Source organism: Perognathus longimembris, chromosome 21 (assembly GCF_023159225.1).
Source record: "Perognathus longimembris pacificus isolate PPM17 chromosome 21, ASM2315922v1, whole genome shotgun sequence".
NCBI lineage: Eukaryota > Metazoa > Chordata > Mammalia > Rodentia > Heteromyidae > Perognathus > Perognathus longimembris.
In genome coordinates, this window is record NC_063181.1 from 40,892,344 (window position 1) to 40,913,648 (window position 21,305).

Below are 21,305 nucleotides of genomic sequence, written 5' to 3' on the forward strand. Positions count from 1 at the left end.
GGTGTCAGATGTTTATACTATATTAGAACTAGAAACAAATGATAATGGCCACACAAAGACACATGCACACATATCCAATGTTCCCAGCAGCCCTCTTCCTAACAGTCAGAAATGACCAGCCCCACCCACACAATGGGATACCATGCAACAAGAAGGAAAGCATAAACAGCACATAAGCTAACACACTTTTATAAAATGAATCAAACAACTGTGCTCACAAATACATGCACATATATATAGAACTAAATTTTGATGAATTACTCTTGTCAGATTTAATATACAGCCTCTTCATTGAAAGACTATAGGCTGTTCATCCTCTCATCCATGAAGAACCATTATAAGGTACAAATTCTTACTGAATTAGATGACATATTTGGATACTATAGTGATTCAGAGAAAGTCATCTGTTATAGAAAAAGGTGGAATATGTATGTACACACACACACACACATACACACATATGTGTGTGTGCATGCAGAACGTAGGGTTTAAATCTCCATGACCTAGGATCTGGTGATGGGTTCTTATGTAGACACCTAAAGCACAAACAACAAATGACCAAGAAGATGTTTTAGTAGTTAGCAACTATAATTCCATCCATAACTTTCATTCCTGTTTGCCATGCGAATCTACTTATTCTTAGGTTCTAGGATTTAAGATACAGACACTTCTAGGTCATTGTTTTGTCTACCACATCCAGTAATCAAGAGTATCCACAGTAGGAACCGCTGAAGGAGAACAAGACTGTCAGTCTTATGTGATACCTTCATCCTGGATGTAACTGGAATCTAAGAAACTGAGAAGGAAATGGGAGAATCAACTGAAAGTAGACTATGTTAAGGAACTCTAAGGCCAGAATACCCAAAGGCTCAAAGCAATAAAGTAACAAAGGATAATGACAAAGAATGTGATTAAAGAGTTGTATGTCAGGCATTATAATTTCAGAAAAACTGAAAAATATACTGAGGGACTGGAACAGGTGTTTAAGAGGAAGGAATAATTTTAATCACTATTAGGAGAAAGTCTTAATAATAACACTATCAGCACATATTTTAAAATGACATGTATTTCAAGTTTAGCATATAGAAAACCAATTATAATGAAATGGCTATTATTCAGAAAGACAACAATTACTTAACTCGATCTGCCTTGGGCTAAATCATCATTTATCATCTTGAAACTGAAGACACTCAAGAGAAAGTATGCTTGTCCTCTAGAGGCTAACTTGTAGATTTCAGAATTTAAAAGCTTAACACAACAGGGCAACACTAAACAGACATATACATATATGAGAAGTGGTGACTGAATATAAATTCATATGACTTAGATACTTTAGACGGCTGAAAAGTTTATTTTGGCCTGAAATTATTTTCTCTCTAGACTATGGCACAGTTGAAAATATTAAGTTTGAACTACTGCATTCAAAACACACTCTCAAGAGTATTCCAGTACTAACTGGCTAGTGCTGAATTTTTAGCAACTTAAACAAAAGGCTTTTGCTTTAACACAAGGTGATTTTCTCTGTATCACCTACAGTATCCAAATGGGTCATCCAACTCACTAAGAATTTGTACTTTATAATGGTTCTTCATTAATGAGAGGATGAACAGCCTGCAGTCTTTCAATGAAGAGGATGTATATTAAATCTAACAAGCGTAATTCATCAAAATTTAGTTGTAAATCAGCTGATATTTTCCTTGCATTTGGAGTGTTAATATTGTGAATCTTGTTCATAAACAATTGTAGATTATCATCTGTCTATTTCCCTTTTGACTGAAAAGACTTCCTTTGGAAGAAGCAATAAACCTACACCTATTCTGAGGGAACTGTATTTACACCACCACCATCTTAACCAGAGTACTCACTGCAAGCCAGGGTGGCTCTACAACTTATGCTATGAAATACTACTTACCAATGCAGACATCAATTTTCCCTTTGATAGCAGCTTCATGCAGAGGAGTGTAGTTCCAGTTATCTCTGGCATTGGGATCTGCTCCTTGGCACAGTAACAGACTCACCACCTCCGCATGGCCAAAAGAACAGGCGTTATGAAGCGGGATGAGCCCTCCATCGTCACGAGCATGGACATTGGCACCCATCTGCAGCAAGTGTTCTACAACATCCTTCCTCCCAAAACCTAAAGAGAACAGGACATGTGGCACACACTGAGTCCATTTATTCTAGAAATTCATTGGAAAACCTTAATAATATCAACAAATACACACTGGAGTACTGTACAGTAAAAAGGGTGAGACAAACAAAAGCATGACTCCATTCCAACAGATGTTCTCAGGCAACAGAACTAGAATTCCAAAAGCTTATGCGCTAGTCATTGGCAGTGAATTCACAACCCTTTTCTGAATCACTTGTTATTTGGATGGACATCTGTGCTACCATACAAAGTGAAGGAGACAAGACTCCTCTTCAAAGCACTCATTTTCTCTTCAAGTTTCACAAGAAAAAACACTCATCTCTGTATTTTCAGAGGCAAAGATTACTTAAATAGTGCTGACAACCAGATATAGCACAAATCACAATACGCAATATTGCATTAGCAAACAGGAACGGAATGGAAGAATAAGAGAAATACATGGTAATAGTTTGGTTACAGGGAATTCTGAAAAGAAAGACTGAAGATGCCAAAATATCTCTTATTGGAAGAACTGGTGGCCAAACTACGTAAAAGAGGTTGTTCAGTGAAATGATTCTACCTTGGATTGTCTGCCACCAGGCAGACAATTGAAAATTTGGGCATCTGAGAATTCAAAATCAGAAGCACTGGTAAGAAGTATTATAGTTCTGAAAAGGACAGGTGCAGATAAGAGTTAGATAGGTTCTCAAATAGAGTACAGGGGGCTGGGGACAAGGCCTAGTGGCAAGAGTGCTCTCCTCGTATACATGAAGCCCTGGGTTTAATTCCCCAGCACCACATATACAGAAAACGGCCAGAAGTGGCGCTGTAGCTCAAGTGGTAGAGTGCTAGCCTTGAGCAAAAGAACACAGGGACAGTGCTCAGGCCCTGAGTCCAAGCCCCAGGACTGGCAAAAAAAAAAAAAAAAAAAAGAATTCAAATAGAGTACGGGCAAACACTTGGAGAGGCATATTACACCAAGGAGAACAAACCAAGGAGTAAAGGACTAGCACTAGGCAAAGTCCAATATGATTAGGATTTAGTGAAATCAACACAAGGCTAAATTGGTCATTAATTTTAAATTAACTTTAATGTTAACAATAACATCGTAAGCTACATCACAACGGGTTAAAAAAGGAAACTGCACATTAGCATCCTTAAAAGATCATGCCTTTATTAATGATTTTCCCCTTTTATGTTTCACTAGACCTTACTGGCTAGATAGCACAGCCTCCATGCTATTAGTTCTAGCTAATGTTAGCAGAAAACAGCATTAAATAAAACTAAAAGGCAATAGAAGATTCACATCTTCCATTTATGCATACATTAAATAAGTGACAACCAAGTAGAAAATAGTAAAGAAAGTAGAGATTCATTTCAAGATATGTCCTCCTGCTAGCTACAGAAATTCATTCACTTGAGGAAACCCAATACTAAGTAGATGTCTCCGAAGCTAGTGCTATGTTTCCAGAGCCATGTATCACAAAGTCTTGGTGCACAATATCCGGCAAATTAAGCAGGCAATTTTGAGTGAAAATAATTAAATTCTGTTAGTCACTAGAACTACAAGTATAGAATACTAGTGTAGGGTACATGCTAATGTAATAATCACCACCTGTGATTTGTTTGGAACTACTGGCTGAATATTGGTTCTATTTAATCCTATGATTTCAACATCCTTTTTCCCTCTACCATCGCGATGCTGTAATTCCACTGTGCCACGGGTACTTTCCTTACCCAATATGAAGAGCAAGATATTATTATCTTTTCTTTTTTTTTTTTTTTTTTTTTGGCTAGTCCTGGGGCTTGTACTCAGGGCCTGAGCACTGGCCCTGGCTTCTTTTTGCTCAAGGCTAGCTCTCTACCACTTGAGCCACAGTGCCACTTCTGGCCTTTTCTATATATGTGGTGCTGAGGAATTGAACCCAGGGCCTCATGTATACGAGGCAAGCACTCTTGCCACTAGGCCATATCCCCAGCCCCGATATTATTATCTTAACGTGTCTGTTCTGTTATTAGTGGAATAAAGAAGACAATAATATGTTAGAAGCAGTCAGCAGGATCGGGTCACTTACAGCCTTTGAGTCATGTAGAGCTTGGAACTGAGCAAGTGTTTGTCAGGTAGCCAATTTGTCTGCTAGCTAATGTGGCTAGATCCCATTCAACAGCAGAGGTGGTAAGATGAGGTCAGAAAGACAGGTGAGACCTTCATTATGTAGGGCCTTTTATATCAGATAGGAACACATTCAGATCCTGGTTACAACAGCCAACTAAAGGAAGGATTTACTTGTCTCCCACACTTGTCTGACTGAGGCAACCCACTGAACAGCCTAGCAACGGTTATTAGGAGCCCTTAAGACTCTTTCCACTGACATCTGCAGCACCTGGGTACTCTCTTCCATAGGCAAGTTACCTCATGGCTGTCCTACTTGCTCAGACAAGAATAGAACCTAGACATCAGAAATGAAGCCTTTACAGGAGAAAAGGGCTTTTTCCTCAGCCTTTTAATTATTAAAAAAGAAACTGCCTCTCTAGATATTTAATACCTATAAGTCATTAGCCAAAAAATAAATTGTCTGTCCATCTATAAAAACAGGTTGGAAAATCAAATCTTTTATAGTTGAGCAGCTTCCTTAAACAAAATCTAGTATAGTTAGTGAAGATTAGAAGATGAATGTGGGGTGAATAAACAAAGGTATATTCCAGTTTTGTAAATTATAGTTAGAAATTTAGACTTCATTATAAGTAGGTGGGAAGCCATTTGCAAAAGAAATTGATCCTATTTGAGCCTTAAAATAATTATTAGACAGCTAATTGGAGTTGGGTGCTCATGTTTGATGTCTGTAACTCTAGCCACTCAAGAGGCTGAAAAGTCCATGAGACTCTTATTGTCATTTAACTACCAAAAAGCTGGAAGTGGAGTGTGGAGCAAGTGGTAAGCAAAAAAGCTGAGGGACAGAGGGACAGAGCCCAAACTTAATGGCACAAAAATAAATAAATAAATGAAATTTTAGAAAGAAAATCCATTGGAGCCTGGTGTGGAAGTGCAAGCCTCTAATAAGAACTATGGAGGCAGACAAGATTGACAGGTTGAGTTGTAGGTCTTACTGGCTAGGTATCGCTGTCTCAAAATTCAATAAACAAACAGAAAAGAGTCAAGAGCAAAACCAGAGGAGAACATCTACAAACTGTATGCCACTGCCCAGGCAAGAACGGATGGCGACACAAGCTTGGACAGTGGCCTGGTGATGGGTGAAGGAAACGAGAAATGGGAGAGTTTCCAAAGCAAGGGTGAGTGGACCACAGGACTCCAGCTTAAGTAACTCGATTTGTGTGTCATTTGCAAAAGCGTCAAGTAACAGCTATAAAAAGTTCACTTTGATGAATTACTCCTCCCCAAATGCTAAACTAAATAATACAAGTAGTTAAACTTGGATGTTTTCTACTCCCTAAACAATCAAAACAATGCCATCATGCCACATATAAGACAAAAAATTTAAATATACTATGTAGAAAGTCTGGTACTGTGAGGAAAATGTAAATTCATAACAGAGCCTAACCGAATATATTTTTCTGTATTCTAATGTTAAAAGATATGCAACGGCTGTGAGAGGTGCTTGAAAGCTTATTTTCCTGAAAAAACAATGACAACTTACTTAGGTCCATCCAATAACTAGAAACAGGACAAACACTTGGCATTCCTGCCTCCATGTTTTATGTGTCCTCGCTCCAAGCCATCCTCTCTGCAGTGGATTTACAATCACTCTGTGTTCAGGGAAGGACAGGACTAAATTGTAACATGTTAAAGAAAAGACCCAAGCTACCTCAGCAGAAAGAACCCCCGCAGCTCCCAGACCCGCCACCCCCTATGCAATGATGACTTGCTTAGCCTCATTAGTGCGCGCAGTAACAGCCACTTCTCTGGCCTTCCTCCCAAAACTAGAGCAGAAATCAGCAGCAGCCATAATAATTATGCATACCTTTCTTCCCTTTCCCCTAGTTTCTTGTTTGTTTGTGTTTAAGCTACAGCTCATGTCTGAACCTTCAAGTCAGCTGAGGACAAGAGGGCATATCTGTACCATGACATAAATCTCCTTCCTCTTTACCCTTCTCATATCCCTTTATTTAGTGTATAGAGGTGAATGGCCAGATCTGATAGGAAACCCAAAAAGCCTGGGGTCTGCCACTCAGGTTTCATAAAGGCCATTAGAAAATGTTTCACTTTCAAATTCAGGTCACTGGTATATACTTGCGTAGTCTGCGTGCAGAAACAGTAAGATGTTTCACTTAAATTCAGCGTATTAGACTTACCTAAAATTAAAGCTTCAAAGAAACAAGCTTGGTTAATATTAAAATTTATGACTTAAAAACAGCTTATAACCGTGTGACTTCCAAAATTTAGTAAAATGCGGAAAACATAAAATGTTGAGAGTATTTTAAACTAATGTGGTAACAAAATCATTGCTAAAAGGTGTTTCTCTCAATTGAATTGTCATCAAAGCTAGAACCACTGAATATCACAGAAAAACTTAGGCACACACAACCCTACACAGATAACTAGAAAGCGATTTCTGCTACTTTGCAATAAACGTTCCCTGATAAATAAAGAGCATATTTTCTATTTTATAGTCATAAACTACTTCTTTTTTTATTTCAATTATGACTATAGTAGCTTTTAATGATTACATATTAGCTTCTGATCATTTAATTGGAAGCCACAAAGGAAAATGTATTTCCTGTTGTTTTGAAAATAATTTTGGAAAACAAGCTACAAACTTGTTTCAGTTATGTTGCATAGATTTATCAGTTGTCAAAGGTAGGCAGTGACTAATTTTTCTATTTTATAAACTTGATTTGACAAAAGGAAAACATTTGTGCTTAAATAAAAGTATTTAATCAAGTACTATAAATAAAAGAATGTGCCCTCCCTAAAATCAATGGAGAAATCACCAGAAGCAAAAGGGGTAGCAAAAACAACCCTAGATCCCAATTTAAAAATAAACAAAGCCAGGCACTGGTGGCTCACACCTGAAATCCTACTCAGGAGCTGATATCTGAGGACAGCAATTAAAAGCCAGCCCGGCAGGAATCCTAAGGCTCTTACCTCCAATAAACTACCAAAAAAGCCAGAAGTGGTGCTGCGGCTCAACGTGGCAGAGTGCTAGCCTTGAGCAAAAACCCCTCAAAGACAGTGCCCAGGCACAGAAGTAAATAAACGAACATGGAAACACTGCAAGAAATGGCTTCCTAAGCAGAAAAAAAAAAAAAGGGTAGATTTCATTGTGAAAAGAACGGTCAGCATAATAAGCAAAAGGTTAGGTATTCTCTACAGAGGATAAACATAGGGCAGCTTTCAGTCCTGAACTTTGCTACGTGGCCTCCTTCCCTATTGTACAAGCAGATCTTCCTGCCCGGTTCTAGCCAAAGAGTAAGAGTAACATCAGGCTCAAACACTGAGGAGTTGATTGAGAACATTGAGAAGGGGTAACTGCCATATAAATGGCAGGACCTGGCAGAAAAGGGCTGGGAAAACTCTGCACAAGGAAGGGTAAAGGTGTGCCACAACCACCAATGGAAATACCAATTGTTAAAGAAAAACCAGGGCCTTCAGACATACAAATTAAAAAACTAAGAAATATGTACTAAATGACGCCAATTAGAGACATACAAAAGTGTCTGAAGGGGGCTGGGGATATAGCCTAGTGGCAAGAGTGCCTGCCTCGGATACACGAGGCCCTAGGTTCGATTCCCCAGCACCACATATACAGAAAATGGCCAGAAGCGGCGCTGTGGCTCAAGTGGCAGAGTGCTAGCCTTGAGCGGGAAGAAGCCAGGGACAGTGCTCAGGCCCTGAGTCCAAGGCCCAGGACTGGCCAAAAAAAAAAAAAAAGTGTCTGAAGGAATGAATGAACGTTGAATACCTAGAATTCATATCAGTGAATACATAAAAGCTATGTATTCAATACATAAAATACATATTTGATTGAATACATTATTTGATACATAAAAACTATGTGTTCAACAGAAACTATCCAAATGCTCTTCTGTAATAAAATAAGTAGTAGAATTCTATACAACAGTAAAAATAAACTACAACTAGATGAGATAGCTGAATGTCACACAAAATAGTAACAAATATTTAATGCTATTATATCAATACCAAAAACAGACAAAAGCTAATCTGTGGGTGGTAAAGGGCTGGGTACCATTTGGGGCTTATGAATGGCTGGTAATGTTCTGATTCTTGATTTAGGTGCTAGTCACATTCGAGTGTATTCACTTTGTAAGACTTTGCTTTCTGTACACTTGGGATTCATGAACTTTTTTGGAGGTACTGGGATTTGAACTCAGGGCTTTGCATTTGTTAGGCAGGTGCTCTAGAACTTGAGTCAAGTCCACAGCACTAATCTGTTGTACATTCCTGTATACATGACAAATTTCATAAAAGGCCCTAAGGCTGGTAGTTATGAGTATGAAAAAGTACAACCTTCTAGGGAAGCAAGATTATAGTAAGACATGAAGCCTACAAAAATTCTAGGATTATATGTGGTGCACTATGGTAAAACTTTCAGCAATTACACTTGGTTCATTTCAGATTTAGTTGGAGGTCTTACATCACTCCAACTTCACAAATACCAGGCCAGTTTTTCCTCATATATAAAAAGAAGGATCCTTTTAAGCTCATAAATAGCAACAACTGTTAGAATACTTTCAAAATCACAAATCTGCATAAATATTAAATGTATTTAGTCTCACTAGACTTGAGAGTCTTCACTGGGTTTGGTGTGTCCTCAAGTAATGATTCTCACCTCATTCTGCACATGAACTATCTCTAGAACAGACTTTTATCCCCAGAACAAATTGGTCCAGAATTAAGAATCATTGCTTGCAGAAAGTACCAGCACTTTGGGGCTTTATTAAAAATTCAAATGATCAGGATTTATTATAAGGGAAATGCTGGGGCTGTGGTCTAGCCTTCTGTTTTAGCAAATCTTCCAGGTAATTACCATGCAAAGCTTGAGACTCAAGTTATATTGCTTCAGGAAGTTTATGATTTCCTCTGAAACTCACATTAAAATTTGGTGCTCAGCTTGGCAGCAGTGGCTTACACTTACAATCATACTAGGATTACTAATCTACTCAGGAGGCTGAGATCTGAGAATCATGGTTCAAAATCAGCCGGAGGAAGGATATCAGACATTCTTCTCTCCAACTAACTACTTAAAAAATAGCGAGGACCTTTGGCTCTAGTGGTACAGTGCTAGCTAGCCTTGAGCAAAAAAAGCTCAGGGATAGTATGCAGGCCTTAGCATGGTGTTCAAATATGAAAAAATGTCCCCGCCATCCATCATTCCATCAAATCCTCAAAAGCATGCTAACAAAATGGTCTCAAAGCTCAAGAGTAGTGACCCGGTAATTCAGATAAGGCAAAACGCTCTTGTGTATTCCAGCTGAGGGAAAAAATTAAAAGTTCTCAACTTAATAAGGAAATATTGAGATAACAAAGATTACATTCCCATAGTATTTATTCAATATGCTGTTCTAAGGATTCTATATTATTATCAGTTACCATAAAATAAATTTAGCATAAAACAAATGATAGGTAAGTATATATGAGGGAAAAATAAAACATTTCTCAAGGTGCTGGTGGCTTATGCCTGTAATTCTAGCTACTCACAGAAGATTGAGATACGAGAGTCAGGGTTTAAAGCCAGCCCAGGTAAGGAAAGTCAGTCAGTGAGAAAAACTTATCTCCAGTTAACAGCAGGAAGAGGAAGAGGAGGAGGGGAAGGGGAGGGGGGGGAGAGGGAGGAGGAGGGGGAGGAGGAGGGAGAGAGGGAGGGGGAGGGGGAGGGAGAAGGGGGGGAGGAGGAGGAGGAGGCAGAAGTGGAGCTAATAAGGCTCAAGTGGTAGAATGCTATCTTTGGGCAAAAGAAACAAAACAAAGCTCAAGGATAGTCCAGAAAAGGGCTAGAATCACTCAGAAATGTGGGAATTTATAGACGTGAAAAGGATGTCTCCAACATTACTAAAAATTGCTTTCCATATTTCACGTTAGTAATATTAACAAATAGGTTCTTTCTAAAACAACAGAGACCAAAATACCAACTATGATACCTCCCTTTATTTTTCATTTGAATTGTGACGATATCTTAAAATTTACCATCTTTACCATTTCAAGTGTACAACTCCCTATCACATGCTTTCAAACTGTTATGACTCCTATATATTTTATATACTGTGCTTCCAAGAATCAAAATATATAGAAAACTTTCATCTCCAAGATTTTCTCAATATTTTAAGAAGTCTTAAAGGAAAGCTAAAATATCCTTCCTTTTAAACAGAAGGATCCACAAAGATTAGAATCACAGAGTTTATATTTCCAAAGTAAATAAACATTGGTACTCCAATACTTTAATATTGATAAATGTTGCAATGGTCTACTTATACTGGCAACTTCTACAATGAATGCCTTGAGAAGGCTTCACTACTGGCTGCTTTAAGGAGTAAGATTAAAGGATACTTTTTCTTTTGTACTTTTCGAAATATGTACAATTACTTGTATCATGAGAAAACCAATTTGAGAAAACACAATAACTGTCAAGTGACAAAGTAACTCAAAATACAAATTTTATTCCTCAGTACTGCCAACATCAAGTATGTAGCTCAGACCAAAAACATTCCTAAACAACCAGATGTAGATTTAAATGTGCTCTATCACTGAACAGCTTTGTGATCTTGTTCTTTAATGATCAAGAAATGGACTGATAATACTATATATTTTAGAAAAATCAGAAACCAGAAGTGTCAACATAAAAGCTCAGATTCAAATATGTATGGAATACCTATGGGCTTTCATAAGGTTCTAATAGACTACAGTTAAACTATTCTATCGCTAATTTTTTGTGGGTATTATTTTGAGGAGAGGAAAGGATAATCAAGTTTTTAATTGTTTTCTCTAAATATTAGTTCAAAAGAAATCTTTTATTTTCAATGAAAATATTTTTCTGCATAGAAGATACATAGACATTACCTTTCAAAGTAGCTAAAATGTATTAACCCCAATACTGTTGTTGTTTTTTTAAACAAAAACCCCCACAAAAACAGCCAGGTACTGATGGCTCAACCTGTAATCCTAGCTACTCAGAAGGCTGAGATCTGGGAATCCCAGTTCAAAGCCAGCCCAGGAAGGAAAGTTCCCATGAGATTCTTTATCTCCAATTAACCACTAGAAAAGCAGAAGTGTAGCTTTGGCTCAAAGTGGTACAGCACTATATATAACCTTGAGTAAAAGAGCTCAGGGACAGGCCCTGAGTTCAAGCCCCATGACCAACAAAAAAACAAATCTCCCTACTCAACATGAGAAGAGCCTAATGCACTGGGGGAAGAACGCTCCTAACTCATTAACAAGGTGGAGGGGGAACTCATTAACAAAATGGCCCCTCTGAATATATCAGAATGAATATGTCTGATTTTTTTTTCAGACTTTCCTAGGTACACATTCATACCCTAGATAACTTTTCAAATACTTTATAAGCAACTGTGTTGGGAAGTTTCATTTAAACTGTAACTGATTATATGAAAACTCAAGGTTTATTAAACAATTGGTAAATTTAAAACTCCTTTAGTTTTTTTCACCAGTTTGAACTTGTACAAAGGGAAACCCATCTGCTAACTAAGTTTCTTCACTTCTAAAATATATCACAGAACAGAAAAAAAAAAAAAAGGTACCAGTCCAGAAAACAAAGGAACAGGTGCCACCAACTAGAGATTTAGATTGGTACACCAAGAGAAAAATAAAACTCGACATGTATTTATTTCTCCTTTTCCTATAGTTAAAAGGAAAAAAAAAAAGCTAATTTGCTTAAATGGAATAAGGAGCTATAAAATTAAAAAAAAAAAAAAAAAAGCCTCTGAGCTGGGCTAAGCGCCAGGAGTGACTCATGCCTGTAAATCTAGCTATTCAGGAGGCTGAGATCTGAGGATCACAGTTGGAAGCCAGCCCCAGCAGAAGAGTCCTTGAGACTCTTATTGCCAATAAACTACTCAGAAAAGGCTGGAAGGGGCTATGGTTCAAGTGGTGGAACACTAGCCTTGAGCACAGAGTGGCTCAGGACAGTGCCCAAGCCGTGAGTTCAAGCCCCAGGACTGGAAGGGAAAAATAAAAAAACCTCAAGAAAAAAAAAAGTTTAAGGTCATGCTACTTGAATTCTATAAAGTTACCTGAACAAACAGGCAAAACAAGTTTCTACCAAAGAACCTGGCAATTCACTAAGGGAAAAAGCAATCTTGGAGATCTGATGAAGCCTTGTTACAGTGAAAAATGCACAAAAACAAAACTTTCTTCTATTACTTGAAAGCAAAATGAGTTTTAAAAAATAGTTATCTTGAGCACCTAAGGCTCAATAAATCTGGAAAGATTGTGATCGTACAATATATATCTTCTTACTGCAGTAAAATTAAATTAGTCATCAATAATAACATATCCGGGAACCCCCAAAATTTAAAAATAAACAACACATTGGTCAAATTCTTTATAGGATAAGAAAGGAACCACAAAGAAAATTAGAAAACATTTCAAATAAAATGTTAATAGAAACAAAAAATCCTTAAATATCAGTTAAAGTACTGAGAGAAAAACTTACACTTTAAACTCTTAAGTCATGATCTCATCTCTAGTTTCCCTAAAGAAGATACAAGAGGCTGGATTAAGGATACTGGGTGGGGGTGGGGGGGAGGTTAACAGCCTGTTTACTTGATAGTAGACCCAAATAGTTATAATGCTGAAAACCCCCACTAATGACATCATAGCCCCAATACTATCACAGCACAACACATTACTCCAGTGTTTGTAGAGATGGTGCTATAAACAAAACCTGGTCATATGAAACTGGAGCACTTGCAACTGTGGACAGGGCACGGGGCTTCATGAGGATCTAAGACACTGTACTGCTGGTTTATGTATTTGCTACACTGTGCTTCTGAATATGCTACCTATTTTACAAATGTTAACTAGAACAGAGCCTTAGGCAGGGCCTTTGGGAGATCTTCCAGAAGGAACTCATCACAGGCGAGGAAAGCTCTGATACTGCCCCAGAAGACCTTTGAACAGTACCATCCAAGAGAGTGTAAACACACTCTGGTGTTCACACCCAAATGAAGCACTTCTCAAAATGTGACTGCAGATGAACAGGTGACTGGGTCTGGCTATCGGATCCCCTCCCTTCTAGTTAGGGCTGGATCTATTGATTTCCTTCTAAGGAACACAACAAGGTAATGCCATAACATTTCTGAGGCTGGATTTTTAAAAGACTATACGTTCCATTTTGTTCACTTTGTTTTGCTTTCTCACTTGAAGAAAGATACCTTTGAAGTCAACTTCCATGGTGTGAACTGCCCTGTGAAACAGACGCAAACTTCAGTCCCACCACTTTCAAAAAACTGTACTTTGCTAAAAATCTATAGCATATTCATCTGGTGAAATCTATTCTGTAATGACTAGAAACTACTAATATGGGTTACATATATAAAATCTTACAAAGTACAAGTGTTCCACTTATAGGAACTTCTAAAATAGGCAGATTTTGCTTTATAATAGTGGTTGAGACAGGAGCAGAGACAAGGACCAGGTAAGACATGAGAGAATGTTGAGGTAATGACTTTCTGTACTGGTTTGACTTACATGAGTGTTCGCATTTGTCAAAACTCAGTGAGTATACCTGCAAGCTTTTCATTGATCATCAAATAAATACTGAACTCTAGATACTGATATGCATATTCTGAGCAGCTGCAGAGGTGTCTGTAATTTACAAAGACATGCATTTAAGGAAAGTCTGATACATTAATACACTGGTAGATGGGGCTGGGGATATAGCCTAGTGGCAAGAGTGCCTGCCTCGGATACACGAGGCCCTAGGTTCGATTCCCCAGCACCACATATGCAGAAAATGGCCAGAAGCGGCGCTGTGGCTCAAGTGGCAGAGTGCTAGCCTTGAGCGGGAAGAAGCCAGGGACAGTGCTCAGGCCCTGAGTCCAAGGCCCAGGACTGGCCAAAAAAAAAAAAAAAAAAAAAAAAATACACTGGTAGATAATATACAATCAGAAACTATAGTATTCCTCTACTGTTTAACAGTAGGCATGCTACCAACTTTTCACTAGTGGCCAAACATTTATATAATGATTTCACAAATAGAAAATTTAGTCCTTAAATCATTCACTTCACATGAGTATCAGTAAAGCAAAACAAAACTACACTTCACACATAGTTCTAAGAAGATGTTTAAAAAGAAATTCCTTAAGGAAGAAAACACTAGGTAATCACTATTTGAAAGGCAAAAATGGGAGGATCATAGAGGCCAGGTCCAGGAAAAAAGAAGCAAGATCTCTGCTTCAACAAACAAGCCAAGTACTGTGGCAGACACTATCAATCCTAGCTATGCAAGAGGAACTACTGAGATAGTCTAAGCCAAAAACTCAAGACCCTATAGGAACTGAAGGAATGTGTTTCAAGTGGCAGAGCACTTGCTGATTAGCAAGCAAAAGGCCCTGAGTATAACCACCAGAATTATCCCCAGAAAAAGTTTTTAAAAAAATACCACAAAAACAACAACAAAATAAACTATTTGCAATCAGCATTTTAAGTTCAGGAAGAAAGTAAGTCCTTTCCTTCTATCACTCAATTAGACCCTTCAATCCCGAGGCAGAACATGGGCTTCAAAGGATTACCAAGGAGCCAGGCAACATGGTGTAGGATATAAAGCAGGACGCCTGAGGCAGAAAGGCTGAAAGTGCAATGACAGGCTGGATGCCTGTAGCAAAAAAAGGAAAAGATGGAAAAGAAGGAAGGAGAGGATCTTGCCAAAGTACAAAAAGCTCAAAAAGATTCCAACTTCAGAAATGAAATACAGCTTCATTTTCTTATCCACTGATAGGCAACAGTCTAGAAGATACCCTGATTTTTACTAGAGAAAGAACAAGTTAGAGAGGCTGGGAATGTGGCCTAGTGGTAGGCTTGCCTCGCATACATGAAGCCCTGGGTTTGATTCCTCAGCACCATATGTATAGAAAAAAAAAGCCAGATGTGGCTCAAGTGGTAGAATGCTAGTCTTGAGCATAAAGAAGCCAGGGACAGTGCTCAGGCCCCTAGTTCAAGCTCTAAGTCTGGCAAAAAAAAAAAAAAAAATCATTTGTACTGCTAAAAACCAGGGTCAGGAATGAGTTGAGCATGTGTCGTAGTAGATACTATCCAAATCAAAAGAAAACAAAACTGGTATCTAAATTTCATTAGTTCTGATACTAAAATAACTTGTATTTCATACTATAATACAAGTAATATTAACCATCAGGAATACTATTTCAACATTTCTTCAATTTAAACTACTATAAAATACCAGAATCTTTGTTAAAGCCTTGTTTAAAAAAATCTCACTTGACCTTATCCTATAAAAAAAGACCTTATCAGAATTACATTGGCCCCTTAGCAAAAATGTCACTACTATAACCCATGGTGCTATCACTCCAAATTGGTACTATTTTAAAAAGTTCTCTAAGTGCTATACAGGGAAGAATAGGAAATGAGAACCAAGGGTCTTATCTATATAAGGAAGTCCCATACAAACTCTATCTAGTCAACGATTTAAATAAATATGCACCAGCCAGGAACAGAACGCGTGGCTCACGCCTGTCATCCTAGCTACTCAGAGGGCTGAGACCTGAGGATCAAGGTTCAAAGCCAGCCTGGGCAACAAATTCCAGACACTGTCATCTCTAATTAACCAGCAAAAAGTTGAAAGCAGAGATTTGGCTCATGTGGCAGAGCACCAGCCTTGAGCAGAAAAAGCCAAGCAAAAGTGTTTAGGCCCGAGTTCAAGCTACACATGCTTGTGGTACACACAGTATCATTAGATAAATTAGAAACAGTAGTTTGGAAGGTATTAATATTTCGAGAACTTATGTCAACTTCGGAAAATGAAGATTATGTTCTAATTGTGGTTGGGACGATTTCAATTAATATTGTTGTTTTACAGTTCTGCTGGAAAGAATATAGTTCCTATTATGGTAATAAAAATTAAGGGGGGGGCAGAGAGGAATAAGTGGGAGAAAACAAGGTAGGGAGTAACACTGCTCAAAAAGAAATGTACTCATTACCTGCCTTATATAACTGTAACCCCTCTATGTCACATTTACAATAAAATTTAAATGTATAAAAAAGTCAAAATGATTTTAAATATGGCTTAATATCATTCCGGAGGTCATTAAAATTGTTTCATTTCATGCTATAGAACTGTAAATAGAGGTAATTAGTTATTACTACTATCATTTGCTTGGCTAACTTAGTCTCATATCCTTCAAATTTTGCCTTTAAATAAAAGAAAACACTTTATCGAGAAAGGCTTCCTAACTGATCCAAACTCAAAACAACAATCCCTATGATGCACTCCAAAAGAAAACAATAAAATGTATCTTCCCACCATTCAAGGTTACATGTTCTGTGGAGCCCTGTTATTGTTGTTCTTTAAAACTGCCCTACTACACTATAAACGCCATGAAGTTAAGAACTGCAATTCGAAAATTGTGCCAGTATTTAACACCTCATCTATAAGCAGTAAGAAATTTGTAGAACTGAACTATAAACTGTGAACCTTTCATCCAAGGAATTTACCAAACTCCCATCTTCAATACAGCTATTCCCTGACACTTCAAAAATGAACATAGCCAACTAATAGTTAACCAAAAATTACTTTAAACTACTCAGCCTACACATGATGGAAATAAGCTCTCACAAGGCCTTATGTTATGCACACAAACACGAAAGTGGGATAAAATGACTAAAAAAATGTTGTTTCTCTATCATGGAGAATTTTATAATTGTCTCTTTCCCAAAACTGAACTAATTCTTTTTCTAAAAAGGCAGCCCTCAAAATTACAACATAATTATATTTTTTCTGTTTGCATTCTAGCTTATCTGGGTACACATAAAACTCTAGAACAAAACTTAAAGTAATATAGCAAATAGAAGATGTGATTTGGAAGACAAGACCTATTTTATGTATGACTTATCCTAAACAAATACACTAATATTAGTTACACTTGCTAGTGATCACTTATAAAGAAATGTAAGGAATGACAAGATATGTGAAGCAATATGGGGAACAGTGTGCAAAATCAAGTAGCTTTGGTTGATTTCACAAAATTAAGACTTGCATTTTTCCTTTAGACTAACAGAAAAAAACTGGGTGTGGTGATTCCCACCTGTGATTTCAGCAGTAAGGAGGCTGAGGCAGGAAGATCTGCAGTTTGAAGGCCAGCCTGGCCATCCTGCATGAGACTGCCTCAAAAAAAAAAAGACACCCAAGACCCCTGAGTGAATGAATATCAGTATATCAGTTAAATGAATGTTCTGACTCAATTCATTATAACAATGGTGCCTGTATATCAAGAATGGACCCAGTGACCTAATAATGACTTCCTGTTTTATACCACTAGTCACCACCCATTAATGGATTACAAACAGCATTTGATAAAAATGAAGTGGAATATGACATAAAGTCTCAGAATGTAACACATGTGTAAGGAAGCTGTCCTGAAACTTTTGTTTGGTTGTGTGTCTGTGACAATGTAAAATGTATTTCTAGATGTGATCTACAGTAAGAAATACGTGAAAGCAATTCTTAACCATTAACTCCTCAATTACGTGTCCCCCTCCATAAAGTCTCAGAATGTAACACATGTGTAAGGAAGCTGTCCTGAAACTTTTGTTTGGTTGTGTGTCTGTGACAATGTAAAATGTATTTCTAGATGTGATCTACAGTAAGAAATACGTGAAAGCAATTCTTAACCATTAACTCCTCAATTACGTGTCCCCCTCCAAACCATGCTGTTCTGCAATTACTCATAAAAATGCCAAGTGACCTTAACCAGAGAATAAATTACTCAAGTTTAAGATTGATTTCACAAGGTCGATAATCAAACTGCCTGAATCTACATCTCCTTCCACTACTTTTTGAGTGGCTCCGGACTTATCTAAATAATATGTGTCTCGCTGCTTCTTCTGTAAAATGAGGAGGGTATCTTCTGAGTTAGGATAAAAACTAAACAGTACATAAGCTGCTGAACATGTTTTACTATAAACCAATTGAATGAGTGACAACGTAAACAAGAAAGCTAACAGAGGGTTTCTGGATCCACAGTGTGCATATGTGGGTGGGGGGCATTTTTCATTTAGTATCTTTCTGTCTTAATTTTATAAAGTATATACATGAAGTACACACATCTAGTGTAATGTTTCTAGTATTGATTATAACATCTTTGTTCCTTAAATGTCAATAGGTCATAACTGAGCAATGAGATTACAGTTCTTGTAGACTATATTTCTGTATTTTGTTAATTTTCAAATGGTTGTACCTGGGGTTACAATTTCACGTATTCATTTAGGTGTCCAGTGAATCTTGATGAAGGTCACTTTCATCATCCTTCTGTTTCCTACCTACTCCTTCCCTCCCTAGGTCATTCTGTAGCGTAAATATATATTCATTGTTTCTGAGAGTCAGCCATCTACTTGCTTAGAAAATAGAGAGAGAGAAAGGCAAATGTGGGGTACAGAGTTTAGGAATTTACACTTTGTTTTTTTTGGATATACACGTGCCAGAAACTTGGAACCTAGTGTATCATCTGTGCCCAGGTGAAAACTAAGGAACTGAGTGGAGGTGAAGAAACGGTCACGGCAGTGTCCACAAGTTGGAGGCCGGTTTTCTTTCCCTTAGGGAAAGGCCCCGACCTCCTTGGGCCTCGCAGGCTGGGATGTGGACCTGTTTCTCCTCTCACTCCCCGTCGGGCGGCCGGCCACGGTGTCGGTGAGACACTTGTTGCGTTGCATTAAACTTGTTTTGAACTTTCGCCGGGGGACGTTCACTTTGTGGAAACAAAGTGGGGCGCGCGCGCACACGCGCGCACACACACACACACCACTGACCGCCGTGCAGAGACGATCCCGACGGGGGCGGGGACGGGGACCTGTCCCGGTGCAAACCCCGAAGAACGGGCGCACGCGCACACCCCCTCGGCACCGCCGGCCTTCCCGCGGGGAGTGGAGGAGGGCCATCGCCACGCCCCCCACTCCCACCCGCCCCCCGGCCCGGCCCGGCCGCCCCCGACCCCGCGGCTCCCTCACGAGCCGAGCCCCGGCCTCTGACCTGCCGCGAAGTGCAGGGGGGAAGACTTGCGGCCGGCCATGTCCTTGGCGTTCACGTTGGCGGCGTCCACCAGCCTCTTCACCCGGGACACGTCCCCATTGCGGCAGGCCTCCAGCAGCTCCCGCAGCGCCCCGCTCACGGCGGGGACCCCGCTCCCGGCCGCGGCCGCCCCGGCCCCCAGAGGTGGGGGGCCGCTGACTCCCGCCGCCTCGGGGCTTTCGGCCAAGCTCGATCCCGGGGACGACGGGGAGGAAGACGAGGACGAAGTCGGCGAAGAGGAAGAGGACGGGGAGTTGTGGCCGCCGCCGCCGCCGCCGGCCGGGCTGGGAGCGGCCCCGACGGCGGACGAGGCGGAAGCCGCCGGCACCACGGTGACGGAGACGGCGCCGACCGCGCCGCCGGGGCCGCCGCCGCCGCTGCCGCTGCTGTCCGCTGGGTCCGGGGATCGGGGCCTGTCGGGAGGCTCCCGACTGCCATCCCCCTCCGGCAGCGCCAGGCCGTGCCGCGGGGACGCGAAGGGGCCCAGGCCGCCCGCCGTGGGCGAGGCCGGGGCGGCCCCCGGGGCCAGGCCCGGGCTGAGGGGCGGCGGCGGCGGCGGCGGCGCCGAAGCCCCCGGGGCGGGCTGGAGCGGTGGCTGATGATGGTGGTGATGATGCTGAGAGCGACGCGACGCCGCCATCTTCCCACTCCCCCAGCACTGTCACTGCGGCAACGGCCCCGGCGCCCGCCCTCACTTCCGACGCCCGGGCCAATCAGCGTCCGACACACCGGAAGCGATACTCGCGGAGTGGGCGGGGTCGGAGGGACGGAGGGAGCGTCCGGGCAGCTCGGCGCGGCGTGCCGCCGGCAGAGGGGGCGGGGCTTGGCTTGGCGGGGGCGGGGCCTGGTGGTGGGCGGGGCTCCACCGCTGTCAGCGCGGTGAAACTCCAGCCAGCATTTCCCCAGCTGGCTTTTTTTCTCTCCCTCATCCGCAGCTGCAACTTTTGCCTGACTGGTGGGTGTTCCGCACCTTCCATCGCAGGCGATGCATTCGTGACAAAGCGTGGACAAACAGCATTATTCCCAAAAGAGCGGACACGGGTGGAAATTCTGTGCCCCGAGAAGAAAGGCTTGGGGTGGATAAAACAGACTATGAAACCAAGTGACAAAAGGTGGTTTTATGTGTTCGTTAAAAAATATTCGGCATGATGTTGATATTCCCATTTCAACCAATGGGCGCGTTTATTTGGATTTTGGACTAAATGAGATCAGGAATATAAGTGACGAATGGGAAGTAACTTTTCACTAAATATAGGGTGATGGGTTATAACTTTAACTTTATCCTTCTTGTTACCCGTACCGTTAGCAAAAAAAAAAAAAAAAAAAAAAACACAAGAAACGACCCCATCAAACTAAAATCGAACCAGAGCACACATCATACACTGAGTTTGACTCATTTCCTTGCACACATGGTACTTTATTACCTAAGTCTAATTTAAAAATTGTCATACAATTCAGGCAAAATGTTTAGGCATCAGAAACAAATTTCAATATGGGAAACTCAAATTTACACCAATAAACACAAGAACTTATCTTTTGCATTATACACTTTAACCGTATACTTACTTTAGCGCCTTATCTCGCATCCAAGGAATAAACAAACCCCCCAAAGTGTATCAAAAGCACTTCTGCACCCTTGTATCCTAATCTAGTATTGCAAAGGTGTCTCCACTAAATTTATGAAATCTTCAGAACATGAAGAAAGGACATTGTGCTACCCTTTGGCCATTTGCAACTGTTCAATGAACTTCGATTATTGATTGTTCTAAGCCATTTGAGATAGACTAGGATCCAGTTTTCCTTGGCTTTGTATTTCTTTTGCAACCAGTGACCACATTTGTTTTATTTTTTTCTTTGTTTTGAATTTAAGTTTTTTATTTTTGTACTTCACTGTTGCTCTTTGACAACAAAAGGACACCTGTGTATCAGAGCATTCATATCAA

At 40.1% G+C, this 21,305-nt stretch overlaps 1 protein-coding gene across 1 annotated transcript in view; it reads right to left on the reverse strand.

The window, feature by feature from the left end:
- Tnks (tankyrase) overlaps nt 1-20,045 on the reverse strand; it is a 153,311-nt gene extending 133,266 nt beyond the window's left edge. The window contains exons 1-2 of the mRNA XM_048330906.1: nt 19,324-20,045; nt 1,913-2,137 (exon numbers count right to left, since the gene is read on the reverse strand). Coding sequence (XP_048186863.1) covers nt 1,913-2,137; nt 19,324-20,002 — 904 coding nt within the window. The 5' untranslated portion in view covers nt 20,003-20,045. The remainder of the gene's footprint in view (nt 1-1,912; nt 2,138-19,323) is intronic.
- Between the last annotated feature and the right edge of the window lie 1,260 nt (nt 20,046-21,305).